Source organism: Lepidochelys olivacea (genome assembly GCF_965140295.1).
Source record: "Lepidochelys olivacea isolate rLepOli2 genome assembly, chromosome: 1".
Classification (NCBI taxonomy): Eukaryota; Metazoa; Chordata; order Testudines; family Cheloniidae; genus Lepidochelys; species Lepidochelys olivacea.
In genome coordinates this window covers 267,580,269-267,594,257 of record NC_140411.1, presented here as the reverse complement: position 1 = coordinate 267,594,257, position 13,989 = coordinate 267,580,269, and the positions used below count along the sequence as shown (strand labels likewise).

The 13,989-nt window shown below is 36.6% G+C and overlaps 1 protein-coding gene across 6 annotated transcripts in view; it reads right to left on the bottom strand.

The window, feature by feature from the left end:
* ANKS1B (ankyrin repeat and sterile alpha motif domain containing 1B) overlaps positions 1–13,989 on the bottom strand; it is a 754,152-nt gene that overhangs the window by 617,776 nt on the left and 122,387 nt on the right. For all 6 annotated transcript variants that reach the window (XM_084617338.1, XM_084617337.1, XM_084617336.1 and 3 more), the window contains exons 4-5: positions 7,574–7,870; positions 1,410–1,485 (exon numbers count right to left, since the gene is read on the bottom strand). In XM_084617338.1, coding sequence (XP_084473464.1) covers positions 1,410–1,485; positions 7,574–7,870 — 373 coding nt within the window. The remainder of the gene's footprint in view (positions 1–1,409; positions 1,486–7,573; positions 7,871–13,989) is intronic.

The window sequence follows — 13,989 nt, the reverse complement described above, 5'->3', positions numbered from 1 at the left end:
TCCCAGTGGTGCATTGTACTCTTCCAGAATGTGGAGAGTTACTAAATTTAAACCTCTGAAAACCAGGACACAAAGAGTTAAGGTATATAAGGTTATGTTGTATATACCTTATCTCTGATCTCTCTGAATGATGCCCCAACACATCAACAACAAACATACTAGCATTCTACCCTTACAGAAACTACAAAACACTTTGGGTACCAAGCACATGAGTACTAGAACAAAGTCAAACACATTCTCTTTGCTAAGGCAAAACCTGTGTTTAGGTGGCATAGCAAAATACCTATACCTGGGCTATATTCAAACAGTAAGCCTATTCCAAAGAAACCCCCCAGAGTTCAGATTGTCAGAGGTTCCTGTGGATGGAGAGGGATGGGGGACTTGTTGCTGATGTCCTTTATTTTTTGTGTGCTGAACCCATACATTTTTGGCTCTCTTTCTGTGTGTACAGCACAACAGATATTTCGGTCTCAAACTTGCCTCTAGTTTGATATAAACTGAGTCACATAAACATTGAGTCCTTAAGTGGAGATATTACTTTTATTCCTTTTTGTCTGTAGTATTTGCTTAATCTAAAATAAAGTTAATTTAGACTGTCATACATGCTTTACTCTGTGTATATGTAAATACAAGGGTTGAAAGAGGCAGCAGCAACCAGTTCTGCGCTTTAGGGCATAGGTAGTGTTGCTTCAAGAGGGGCCCAGACTTGAGGAGTCCATGTTTCTCTAGATTGCACAAGGGGCTTTCTTTGTTCGGACACTGAGGGGCTTGTAGAATGAGTTGGAATCCCTAGCGCAGGTAGGGTGCCAGGTGAGAGGTACCTGAAAAAGCAGGGGGAAACTCTTTAACAATCCATTTGAAGGAAGCATGAATCCTCTGAGGAGAGATCTGCTTTGATCTGCCTAAATCGTCTTACAATTGAGAGTGTCTCAGGAATCTGCCCTTCGTGGGACTCCTTCACATTTGAGGGATTCTTGTAGGAAAGATGGTCTCAGCCTAACCTTGTACCTGTTTTACTTCCTGGTCTGCTACCTACTTGGATGGGTGAATAACCTGACTTAGGGTCTGTCTTGTATGTGGAAGCCAGATAGAATGGTAACTTCCTGGCCCTGGAGCAGGAGGACTGGCTCACTGCATGAGTAGGCTGTTCTGTAGGCACAGTGTACAGCTAGAAACTTTCCAAGCCTCGGTGGTCTACTCCGTGTTCTCTGGAAGCTGATGAGCCCCTAATATGCAAAGTTGACATCACCAAAAAGTCTCAACATAGATACAATCTCTACCTGCGGTCAAGGAGGAACTATACCCAAGCATCTAGGCTAACACAGAAGATCAAAAAGAAAGCACTTTAGGAAATCAGAAATATGAAGGACACTTGATAGTCTAGAAATCACATGAGAAATGTGGTATACCTGTTTCTAGCAAAATGCGTACTACATCCACCTTTCCAAATAAGGCTGCTTCATGAAGTGCACTCCCCTTTTCTGTCTGGAATAGAACAATACTGATGCATTAAAAACACTAAAGTACCAAGGAATCTTTTCAAAAAGTAATATATTTAGACAAAGAACATTTACTTTTTGCTCTCTTAACTATATTAAAAGACTGTTGTCTGGGCAAGAATAATTACCAATAATATTTATTAAAAACCATTCATATAGGGCTGCAACATACAGAAGCAGAGAAAGTTCTATGATAAAGGTCACTTAATAACCGTATAAAAACAAGATACAGTAAATAAACATGGCCCTGATTCTGCAGTTGTTAGGCAAAATTCCTAGTGAAATCACTGGGAGTTTTGCCTGAGTAAAAATTGCAGCTCTGACAACAAAACTTAGGGTAAGTAAATAAATCTATCTTAGGGTTTCATACTGGTACCCATCACAAAAGTATATGGGTGCCTTCCATACAAAATCAATAGTAATAGTGAAATCCCTAGTGGACCCCAGAGAATCTCTGGCTCTTCTCCATTTTCAAGGTAAAAACTCTACTTGGGGACAGATTTGTTTGTGTGCGTGTTTTAAATCTGTTGTTGTTGTTGTTTCTTTTTTACTTTTCTTGAGGGGTATATTTGAGTAGAAGGGGGTATTAGTGTTGTGAGTTTCTCTCTTGCTATGGTGGAAAGACTTTCAATGAAAAAATACCTTTACTCTGTGCATTAAACTACTGATTTTGGTTATTCCTGACTATAAGAATGTACCGGTCTTATGACACAAACCATATTCCTTTCAGGTGCAACACAGCATGAAACTTAATAATGAGAGTTACACAGATTTGCAATAGCAAGAACTTAGTTCCACATAAAATGGCAAAAACTGGAAATATCTCTTGCTACGGCATTATTTTGAACTAAAACAGAATTTTTTAAAGTGTCAAATGTGAAGACCTTTTTCATTTACAGCTGATAATGCAAATATAATAGCACACTTTTATTCTCGATGTTATAGCAAGTAAAGTCAAGACTTACAGTCAACTTTCTCTGTCTTATTCCCTGCAGGCTTTTATATCCTTCTGGAGTATATGTTACCCTCAAATCTAGAGTGAATCCACTGATTTCAGTTTTCCATGCAGTAAATACAGAGGCCCTAATCAAGATTGAGACTCCATTGTACTAGGTATATAGTAGAAGACAGTCCCTGCTCCAAGTAGCTAATAGCTAAACAGAGAGAATACATAACAGGTGGAAAACAACTCAGGAGGGAGGGAAAAGAAAACTTTTATAACTTTTATTGGAACACCACGATACAAAGATCAGCTAGGTGTACAATTTGCAGGCTCACTTGCAAGCTGCAAGATTTTTTATTAGTTAGTTTTTTAATTAGGGCTGTCAATTAATTGCAGCTAACTCACATGATTAAGTCTTAAAAATTAATCACAATTTAAAAAATTAATTGTGATTAATTGCACTTATAACAATAGAATACCAACTGAAATGTATTAAATATTTTTGGATGTTTTTCTACATTTTCAATATTGATTTCAATTACAACACAGAATACAAAGTACACAATGCTCACTTTATATAATTATTTTTAATTACAAATATATGCACTGTAAAAATGATTTAAAAAATAGTATTTTTCAGTTCACCTCATACAAGTACTAAAATGCAATCTCTTTATTGTGAAAGTGTAACTTACAAATGTAGGTTTTGTTTTGTTTTTTTTTGGTTACATAACTGCACTCAAAACCAAAACAGTGTAAAACTTTAGAGCCTACAAGTCCACTCAGTCCTATTTCTTACTCTGCCAATCGCTAAGACAAACAAGTTTGTTTACATTGATGGGAGATACTGCTGTCTGCTTCTTATTTACAATGTCACCTGAAAGTGAGAACAGGCATTCACGTGGCACTTCTGTAGCTGATGCTGCAAGGTATTTACATGACAGATATGCTAAACATTCATATGCCACTTCCACGCTTCAGCCACCTTTCCAGAGGACGTGCTTCCATGCTGACGATGCTCATTAAAAAAAAAAGCGTTAATTAAATTTGTGACTGTACTCTTTGGGGGGAGAATTTGTATGTCTCTTGCTCTGTTTTACCCACATTCTGCAGATATTTCATGTTATAGCAGTCTCAGATGATGACCCAGCACATTCATTTTAAGAACACGTTCACAGCAGATTTGACAAAATGCAAAGAAAGTACCAATGTGATATTTCTAAAAATAGCTACAGCACTCGACCCAAGGTTTAAGAATCTGAAGTGCTATTCAAAATCTGAGAGGGACGAGGTGTGGAGCATGCGTATGGAAGTCTTAAAAGAACAACACTCTAAAGCAGAAATTACAGAATCCGAGCCACCAAAAAAGAAAATCAACCTTCTGCTGGTGGCATCTGACTCAGATGATGAAAATGAACATGTGTCAGTATGTACTGCTTTGGATCATTATCAAGCAGCATTGAAGCATGTCCTCTGGAATGGTGGTTGAAGCATGAAGGGACATATGAATCTTTAGTGCATCCAGCACATAAATATCTTGCAACACTGGCTACAACAGTGCCATGCAAATGCCAGTTCTCACTTTCAGGTGACATTGTAAACAAGAAGCAGGCAGTATTATCTCCTACAAATTGTAACCAACCTTGTTTGTCTGAGTGATTGGCTGACCAAGAAGTAGGACTGAGTGGACTTGTAGACTCTAAAGTTTTACATCGTTTTATTTTTGAATGCAGGTTTTTTTGTACATTTGTAAGTTCAACTTTCATGATAAAGAGATTGCACTACAGTACTTGTATGAGGTGAACTGAAAAATACAATGTTTTTTTTTACTGTGCATTTATTTGTAATCAAAAATAAATATAAAGTAAGCATTGTTCATTTTGTATTCTGTGTTGTAATTGAAATTAATTTATTTGAAAATGTAGTAAACATGCAAAAATATTTAAAATAAATGGTATTCTATTGTTAACAGCGCGATTAATCAGGATACATTTTTTTCATCGCATGACTAATCGAGATTAATTTTTTTAATGGCTTGACAGCCCTAGTTTTAATATATAAGTAAAGAAGAGATTTTAATGAATCTCTACTAGACAACATGCCCAGTCCTTATCATTAGGCAGTTCATAATGGATGTGGTTTGGAGAAGATGATTTAAAGTACAAGGCGGTAGCTTTGCAAGTTGATTCAGGGAGTGTGTTCCACATACAAGTGGCAACAAGAAGGCTAGGGCATAGGTGTTTGTGGGAGAAATGGACTGACAGGCAATGGAGGTTGCCATCATTAATGAAACAGAGTGGGAAGGTGAAAACAGGGTAAGATAAAAGATTGGATAAACAGAGGTAGCTAAGTTGTGAACAGCATTCACAACTATGCATGGAACACATTCTACTGTGCAATGTCATTTAAGACTAAGGGCCCAAAGTCTATCACTCACCAAAACCTGTGTATTTTTCATATGTTTCAATTAAAATGAAAACTTCAAAGCATAAACAGTTGAAGCAGATTTGTATTGCCCACTTCTAAATAATTTCAGACTGAAGGACATTGGAAAGACCTGGGAAATGAATAAAATGTGTGATTAATTCAATCCAAAATTAAATGTTGTCTATTATTAGCCAAAATATTTACTAAGATTAAAAGTGGTCAGGGAGTGCAGAAGAGATTAATAAAATGGCTAAAGTAAACCTTCCATTTACACAAATAAATGTTTACAAACACAAAGGAGATTGCAGATACTTCTATAATTGTGTCTCTACATTCTGAGAGTTCTTTACTGCTGATAAAGCTGAATTTGTTTAAAGAGTATGAACATGTACAATTTAATTTACCACACGGGGTTACATTTTTTATATTTTCTCTCCCAATTAGTGATGCAGAGCAATTTAATGAATACTAAAACAGCTGAGTTCAGTTTTAAGTAACAGACTTATGTTGTACGCTCTGTTCAGTTTAATGAACTGATAGTAATTATCAACAAAAAAGTATTCAGAGGTTACAGAATTAATAAGTTAAGAATATAGACAGAGCCAACTTGGCAATGTACCAAGATGCAGAATGAAGGGAATTTATTGACAGAGAAGATGGATATTGCTGGGAAAATAAATAAATTCTTCACTATGGAGAGAAGAGCAAACATAGCAGAAACAGAAATTGATCCAGCACATAAAATGGAAAGTGAAACAAACTAAGGGTAGCTTCAAAACTGGTTAAGAAAAATTAGAGCACCTGAAAATAAAGGCAATTGTAGGATTCTAACATAGATGGCAAACAGAATTACATTAAAAAGTTGTGAATATGTTTCATAATTCACTAAAAACAGGTGAGTTATTGTATAAAGGCTAGCAAGAAACTAAAGTAAAATCTATATTTAAAAGAGGATCAGTGTCAAAACTAAGAAACTAAAGTCTTTTAAACACTGTCTGTCATCAGTGTTTCTAGTAGGACATCATGTAGAACACTCCAACAGCTGCAAACTGCTCAAAAACAGCACTGATTTAAAATGAGAGGTCACATTTAAGAAATTTCATTAACTTTTTTGAGAATCAGCAACAATAAGAGTCAAGGGGTGAAGTAGGCATAGAGTGAAGAATGTTTTCAATAAAATATTTTATACATTATAACTAGATATTTATATGACAGTTAATAAGTATTATACTGATGATGAAACTGTATAAAATTGACTTAGGAGAATTCAAAACAGTGGTGAAATTATACCAGTTATATAACAAGGGCATATCCCATATCTTGTAAAGATATTGGATAAAAATTCATCCCTGACGTAACTCTATTGATTTATATGGCTCTACAACATGGATGATTTTCAGAGCAAAATACTATTTCTTATGCAATCCAGCATTAATGCAGTTTCAGTCTATTTCTTCCCCATTCATTTTCTGGAGATGCAAAAGGAGATATATGATCAGAAATACTTTTTGGGGGGATGTGGTCCTCCTTTCTCTAGCTTTCTTACTTTCAAATAGTGTAACTAAAAAGGATAATCCTAGCAGCCAGCAAGCAATTTTATATTTGAAGTAAAAACATTATTTATACTCCAGACATAGTCCAGCCATACAAAACAAGAGAAATCACATATATTATGTAAGACAGAGTCAAACACTACATTTCTACTCGTACTCTTTAACTTAGAAGCCAGATCATTTCCTCACATTGAAGAGTGGATATACATGGTTTATTGCTACAGTATTGTATTATTATGCCTCCCTATAATTTTTTATTTAAAACTGGCACCCTATTAAATATGGAATTGTATGCTGCTGAAAATAATTATGTTGAGTCGGAAGTTTCAGGAATCTCTTGCAGTACAATTTTGGTGCAGTGAATATTGATTTGTACTAGGCTTATGTAATAAGACCAAAAAAATCAGAAAATTGAACTCCTGAGCATCCATATCTTTGTCTTTAGAGCTGGATAGACCATTGGAAACTGGAAGCTATGTGGCTCTAACCACCCCTACAAAACAAAACAGCTTCCAAGGCAAACTTCACTTAACTGGTGGAGTTAGAAACACGTGACAACCAAAGCAGTCTAGTGAGGCAGGCAAATCAGTGGATGCAGTTGAACTTGCCAACAGCTGTCTTCTTAAGTTGTGTTTTGGCATTCTTATATATTCTTCAAGTCTATGTGTGTTGAATAAACTGATTATCTGTATATTTAAAGCGAAATTTCAGGTAAACTTATTTTCCAGCTTCCATACTCTGTTTAGCACAGAGGACCATAGCCTCAATAGATATAAATCAGCATAGTGTCATTGAGGCCAAGGGAGGTATAGCAATTTACACCAGCTGAGGATGGGGCTATGCCAATTTACATCAGATGAAGATCTGGCCCAAACTATACAATTAATCTCATAGGCCCTGGTTCAGGGAAGCATTTAAGCACATGCTTAACTTTAAAATAATGGGATTTAAGCAAGGGACACTTTCTTGAATCAGGGCTATAGTATGCAGTTAAGTACATGCCATAGATTGTAAATATTAGTCTATTTTATACATCACCTTGCAGAATTTCATGATTTCTTTTAAAAATGCCACATACATGTATTTTAAAACAGAAAAATGACTGGGAGCTTCATTTATATATAAAGACTGGCAGAAAATAGGACACTAACTTGGCAGCTGACATCCATTCCAGCCTCTAGTAGCACCTGTACAACAGCTTTGTGGCCATTACGTGCAGCAAGATGCAAAGGTGTGTGTTTCCTAGTATTGCAGCTCATCAGGTTTGGATATGCACTGATGATCATCTTCACTACCTGCAGACGCCCATATAGTGCTGCCAGATCCAAAGGAGTTTCTAATTTATTGTTTCTTATTGTAGGGTCTGTTAGTTCTTCCAGTAAAACAGCAACTACTTCTGAATGTCCATATTGAGCTGCACAGTGCAAAGCCGTTTCATTTTCATTGTTCTGTTAAAAAAGAAAATCTTAAGAAGTTCATGTTCAATAACACAGAATGCTAACTCTGCCTTTACTAACCCATTGTAAATAAAAGCTTTGAAATATGATGCAATTTAAACCCTGGGAAACAAATCTACTGAAGTGTTACTAATTTAGTAAGAATGTCTCTAACCAAGCCTGGTGACCCTCCAGCAATTCAGCTTTGCCCACACTGGTCGCAGCCATCTTCTTTACCATACTGCTAGTGGAAGAAATTTCAGTGCTGTTGCCCCTGACCATCTGGCAAGACCTGTTACCTCTCTCTTGACCCAGCTTCCTCTGAAATTACGGTTCAAGATCTTTTGCTCAGAAATGCTCTAACAGCACCCAACTTAATAGTCTGCCCTGCCACAACGGGTCATTTGAAATAAAAGCAAAGTTTGTTAAGATAGTAGAGAAATACAGAGAAAACTTGGAAAATGAAAATTGTTTAAATAACATTTTAATCATTTAGCATCTAACTATAAATATTGCTGCTAAAGACAACTATAAACCTTTGTGGCAAGATCTTTGTGGGATAATCAGAGTCCAGACACCCCCGGGGAGAACAGGGGGTTTGAACCCAAAAGAATAAGCCGCTGAATCAACTGATTCTATATTCTATAATGTTATTGTGCTATAAAAATATGTGGAGTAAGATGTTTCATGAAAACATTTAATGCTATAAACTTAATGGTTATTATGAGATATGTATACAGACTGTGGTTATGATTTATGTAGTTGTGTTTACAGAAAACCATTCTCATGATCTGTACTACAGCTTCACTGCCACCTCACAGTGGGGTGGAGGGCAGTTAGGCAGGGAGGGGCAGTCTTCTCAGCCAGAGGAGACTAGCTCCAAGCCCCTAGCATTGTACTATCCAAGAAAAGACAAATGATGGGCCATTAGAATTAATGGAAAGTCATTGAGACAACTGGGAATTCTCCCCAATCTGAATAACCATGAGTCATCATGCCAGGAAGGGGGGGGGGGGGCGAGAGAAGTCTTTCATCCAGAAACTGTCTGTGAAACACTGGATCCCCCCTACAGTTAGGGGGTAGGTTGGCAAAATGTGCAAAGGCAATAGGTAACTTGTATTAGAAAAGGAATTTTATCTAATATAGAATTGCAAAGCCTGAGGCTGTGTCTTTATGCTTATTTACTGTGCAACTTGTATATGTTAGCTCTCCCTTACTATTTCATCTTTGAAAATGTGGTTTGTCCATTAAATAAAGCTTTTGTTTATTTTTACCCCAAGCAGGTATCTGGTGTGCAAGCTAGGTGGAGCATGCCTGCTAAAGTGAACTGATAACTGGGGGACTCATCTTCCATAATCAGTTTGGTTCAAACACCTCCTTGGGTCCACATCCTAACCAATATAGAGAGTAAGCAATATCTTCTTTGACTGCACTCTTCCTGTCTTGCAGACAAACTACAATGGTTGAGATTTTTGAGATCCTTTGTATGCTCTAATGACTCCCAGTGCATCTTTGATGATACAAGTCTCAGTTACGAAAAGCTCTGTAAACAGTTTGTCCCCAATACCGTACCCCAAACCACAAGTACAAGTCATTCATACAGGCCTAAATTTTCAAAACGTTGTGAACAAAACTGCACTAAAATAAACAGGCAATTGAAGCCTAATTTTCATGCACACTTACAGCAATTATGTATGCACATCAGATAATTAGAATAAAATAGGCAATTATGGTACATTGTGCATGCAATTCCCTTATCTGCATATGCAATGGAAGTAGTTTCACATAGAAATTAGATGTGTAGCTGCATCCACATTTTGTATGGATAAAATTTAAAATGTGGGCCCTAGAAATTTTATAAAGGTTCAGAAGTTTAATATAAAATTATAAATCAGATATAGCTACCCATCAAATATACAATTGAATTTTTAATCTGAAGGGTTATAACTTTTTTAGCCATTCATGGATGATATATAAAACATCTGGAATCTCATGTCAATATTTTGATATATTTGTCTGAAAACAATTCAATTCCATTTTCATTAAATCATCTGCAGTTCACACATCCCTAATGATCTGGCTATTTACATTTTCCTAAGGATGATTCAAACAAAATGTGTTTAGCTGCAAACATATAGGTATCTAAAGATACCAATTAGTCCAAAATCCTAATACGGTAGGATGGGATGAAAATTAACTCCTTTTGTATAATGAATACCTGACCTGAATTGTTATATGAGAACATATTTAAAGAAAAATAGATTTTAAAACACTATTTTTAAATAAGAGCTTTTGGAAACCACAGTTCTCTGAAAAATATTGTTCTACATTTTTTGCATAAACCCGCATATGCCCACTGGCATAAGTAAAACTATACTTGGATTAAAGATAAGACAAACTGATTTTGAAATTAAAAAAATAGGCATTGCTGAACTAGAAATAGATCCAATTTGGAAAAGACCTGATATTAATTAAACAATATATATCTGCTGATAGAACAGGCAATGTATATACTGTGTTATACCTTTAATTAACCTTAATAATACAAAATAACCTCACACCTCTCCAAAAAAAAATAACAACGGATGGAATTATTCGTGAACGAGAGACAGAATAACTGACTTTTAAAGAGAGAGTTCCAACCTATTTGGGGACCCTGTACAATATTTATCTAACTAATTTGACAGACTGTCAGTATTCCCCTGAAATACTTTATCCTGTAAGTAAGTAGTGATACTAGTGAGGAACATTAAGTGGGTTCCTACATTCAGAATACTCTGAATGTAGGAGGGGTGGAAGAGGTTCTCCAGAGACAGAAGACAGGATTTGTACAGAGTAGTTCTGCCCAACTTGTCTTGGAGATAAGATCTGAGCTGAACTTAATATATTTTTGTTCATTTCTGTGTTAATAAAATCAACTCCCATGAAGGAAGGAGTTTGGACTCTGCATAAGGAGTGGACTGTATTTGAAAACATGCTGGCAATGGCATGCTCATCACCAAGGATTGAATCATCCCACCAGATCTGTGCATTGAAGAAAAAGGGCGGGGGTGATCAGCCATCTCCACAGCACTGTTTCCCTGCCCTTTGGATGCCACAGAATGCACTCTGCAAGGTGATACTGGGGAGGGTGTAGAGACTGGATTGGCTGGAAGAGAAACAGGAGGCATGTCAGAGGGAAGGGGGATACAATTACCGTTTCCAGCCCTATGCAGTTCAGGTGGAAAAAATAATACAGCCTGGGTATTTTCCACTGAGCCCACTCCTGAGGATCCTGAGAACAGCCTTGCCAGGGTGTGGTTGAAGAAGGGGAGTGCGGGGGAGTAGAACTCCAGGAACTAGAGCCAGTGAAGAGGCACTGGGTATCCACACAAACAGCCCTGACCTTCTATGACACATGCCAAACTGTTGAGATCCACCAGGCAGGGTAGACAAACCTTGCTCTCCACTGAAATTATGGGAAGGAACTTTGCAAGGGGATCCTTACAAAATTCCTGCCCCAAAGACCCCTCATGTTTATTTTTACCATAGGAATGAATTAACTTGACCTATGGAAAGTAAAAATCTAACATGGCTATGACCCACTGAGGCACGGTGACAACAAGGACTTAGAGACATCAAAAGCATGAGTTGGTACACATACTAGACAGATAAATGGGTGATCCTAAATGAACCACATTCACCTCCTGCCATATAACAGGTTGACAGTGCTTGCTTGAAGCACTCCACCCTGTTATCAAGTGTTGATCCTGCTGGAAAAAGTTAAGCAGGTTCTCCTAACTCTATTTGGTTATAATGGAGTTGGGAGTGTCTTTCTAGAAAGGGGTAATGGCTGATTAATCCTGTAGTAGGAACCCTAAGGGCAGCTATGACTGGAGAGAACTCTTGAGCTTGATGTTAATTTCTTTGTTAAAGCCATGCCCTAGGAAGGGATTTGTTTTTGATTCTTTCGGTGTGCAGACTTTGTTTTACAGTAAGTTTAGAAAGACACCTGCCCTTCTTCTTTCCTTGCTTCAGGAATGGACTAGTAAACTAAGGAAAAGCAGTGACAGGGCCATGTACAGCCCAAATATTTCCACACAAACAGCTCGCTCCATCCAAAAACAAACAGAAATCAGAACTCACCCCATGCCCAATACAGTCAAGTATTTTTTTTAAATTAAAAATCCAGAGTATTTTAAGACAGACTAAAGACCCAATCTTCTCCCCACTCCTCTAATAACCCTCATTCACAGAACTATTCCAGCCTAGAGCAAATGTAGAGTTGTGAAAGTAGGACCTTGAGAGCTTGCTTATTTGAGCTCTCTAATATGAGGTCTGCATTTTTCCAGAGATTTGTGTGCTTCTTTCAGTTTGTTAATTTAGGGGCTTCGATAGCTGTTTGAACTTTCTGCTATCTTGCCTTGTCGAGGAATTGGGTTCCGTGACCTACTAAGGCCTGGTCTGCCCAGAAAACTACAAATATTTTATGACAAATCAACCACTGGGTGATTTAAATACAGGGATGAGATTAATGTTAACCTTCAATTAAGAAAATGTCTGCATTTCCATAACTGTTTTCTGCTCTTGGATGCATATATGCGGCTTCCATTATCTTATCATAGTTTTCTGGAGAACATAAACTGGGTGGGGGTGGGGGATGGAAAAGGGATGATTTGGGCTATCTAGAGATCATGAGAGAATAGTGATAGGTTGTTCTCACATAAACTAGCCTTGGACAGTTCCCAGTAAGAAAACCTAAGTCCAGTGGTTAGCCAGATCAGAAGATCAAACAAACCAGCACAAGGACATTTAAGAGAACTAAGTATCTGTAGACTAAGTATGTTTGCAACAGAAATGTAGTAAAATTCCAGAATTATCTACCAGATGCTACAAATGCCAGTTGCAAGAAAATAAATATGTTTAAATAATCATTTAATTAGGAGCTGAGGACCATTTACTCTTCTTGTTGCGAGATATTATGTTTCTTTTCATTTCTCTCCTTTAGGGAAGCAGCTATTAAAGGTACTGAGCTTTTTTAATCAATGACACTCAGATCTCTCCCCATTTTTTTTCTTGTAAGTGCAGTTCAAGTTGCTTTATGCATACCCTGAATGCTTGGGAGGAGACAACCCACATCCTCATTTAAAAATGGAGGGTGGGGGGAAGAATAGATTTTTTTTTATTAAATACAGAATCCAAAAAAGACATTTTCTTAGCCTATTTTGGGCTTGATCCTTGCATCCACTGAAGTCACTGAAGTGACATCAATAAGAACATGTAATACCTATACCTCATTCTGATGATTCAGGGGCCCCAATAAATGTATCAAAAGTTAATTATTAACATGTTATTACAGCAATAAGGACATCCAGCACTCCTTTCCTCATCTTATAGCAGATTTTTGAACAGGTACTAGAGGCACTACAGAAATATAAAACAAGATTACTTTTGTAATGAAAAATACAATCTGATGCACTGAAGCATGCTGCTCTAAATTAAATGCATAAAGTTCTGGAAAAGTCTGTGCCAGATGCTGAGAAAAGGGCAGAGATAGTTAACAGACTGTAGAGAGGAAAATTACCTAGAAACATCATCAGTGTCCATGTCATTTCTCTAAATGTGTTAATGTTCATATTTTGTCAATAAATGTAGAAAGATCACAATTTGAACCAGGTAGTCATCCTCCATATCTTTCATTTTTTATACCTGATTATGTTTTCAAGTTTTTCTTGCACTACTCACATTTACATATTGAGCCATCTTGTGGCTATTCTTTGGTTAATGTTAACTTTTAAAAACATATATTATGGCTTCTTAATATACATACATATTTTGATGAGAAATTATAATTGCCACAAGAAATGCTCGAATAGATGGAACTATATTTATGAAAGTATTAGCCTGAACATACTGACAATTATATTTTTATAGTACCTATAGTTTTAAGTGATATATGATGCATTAATTTATTAATGAATCCAGATCTCTCATTTGTCAATCAATCTACAGCCAAATTATAGTTTAAACATTTTCAGCATTCCACATCAGTTTGGTTTAAACATTTTTCCATTTTGCAATATCAACCCTCTTACGTTTTGTAACTCAATCTACATACCTTTCACATTAGCTAAAATATATCTATGTAAATA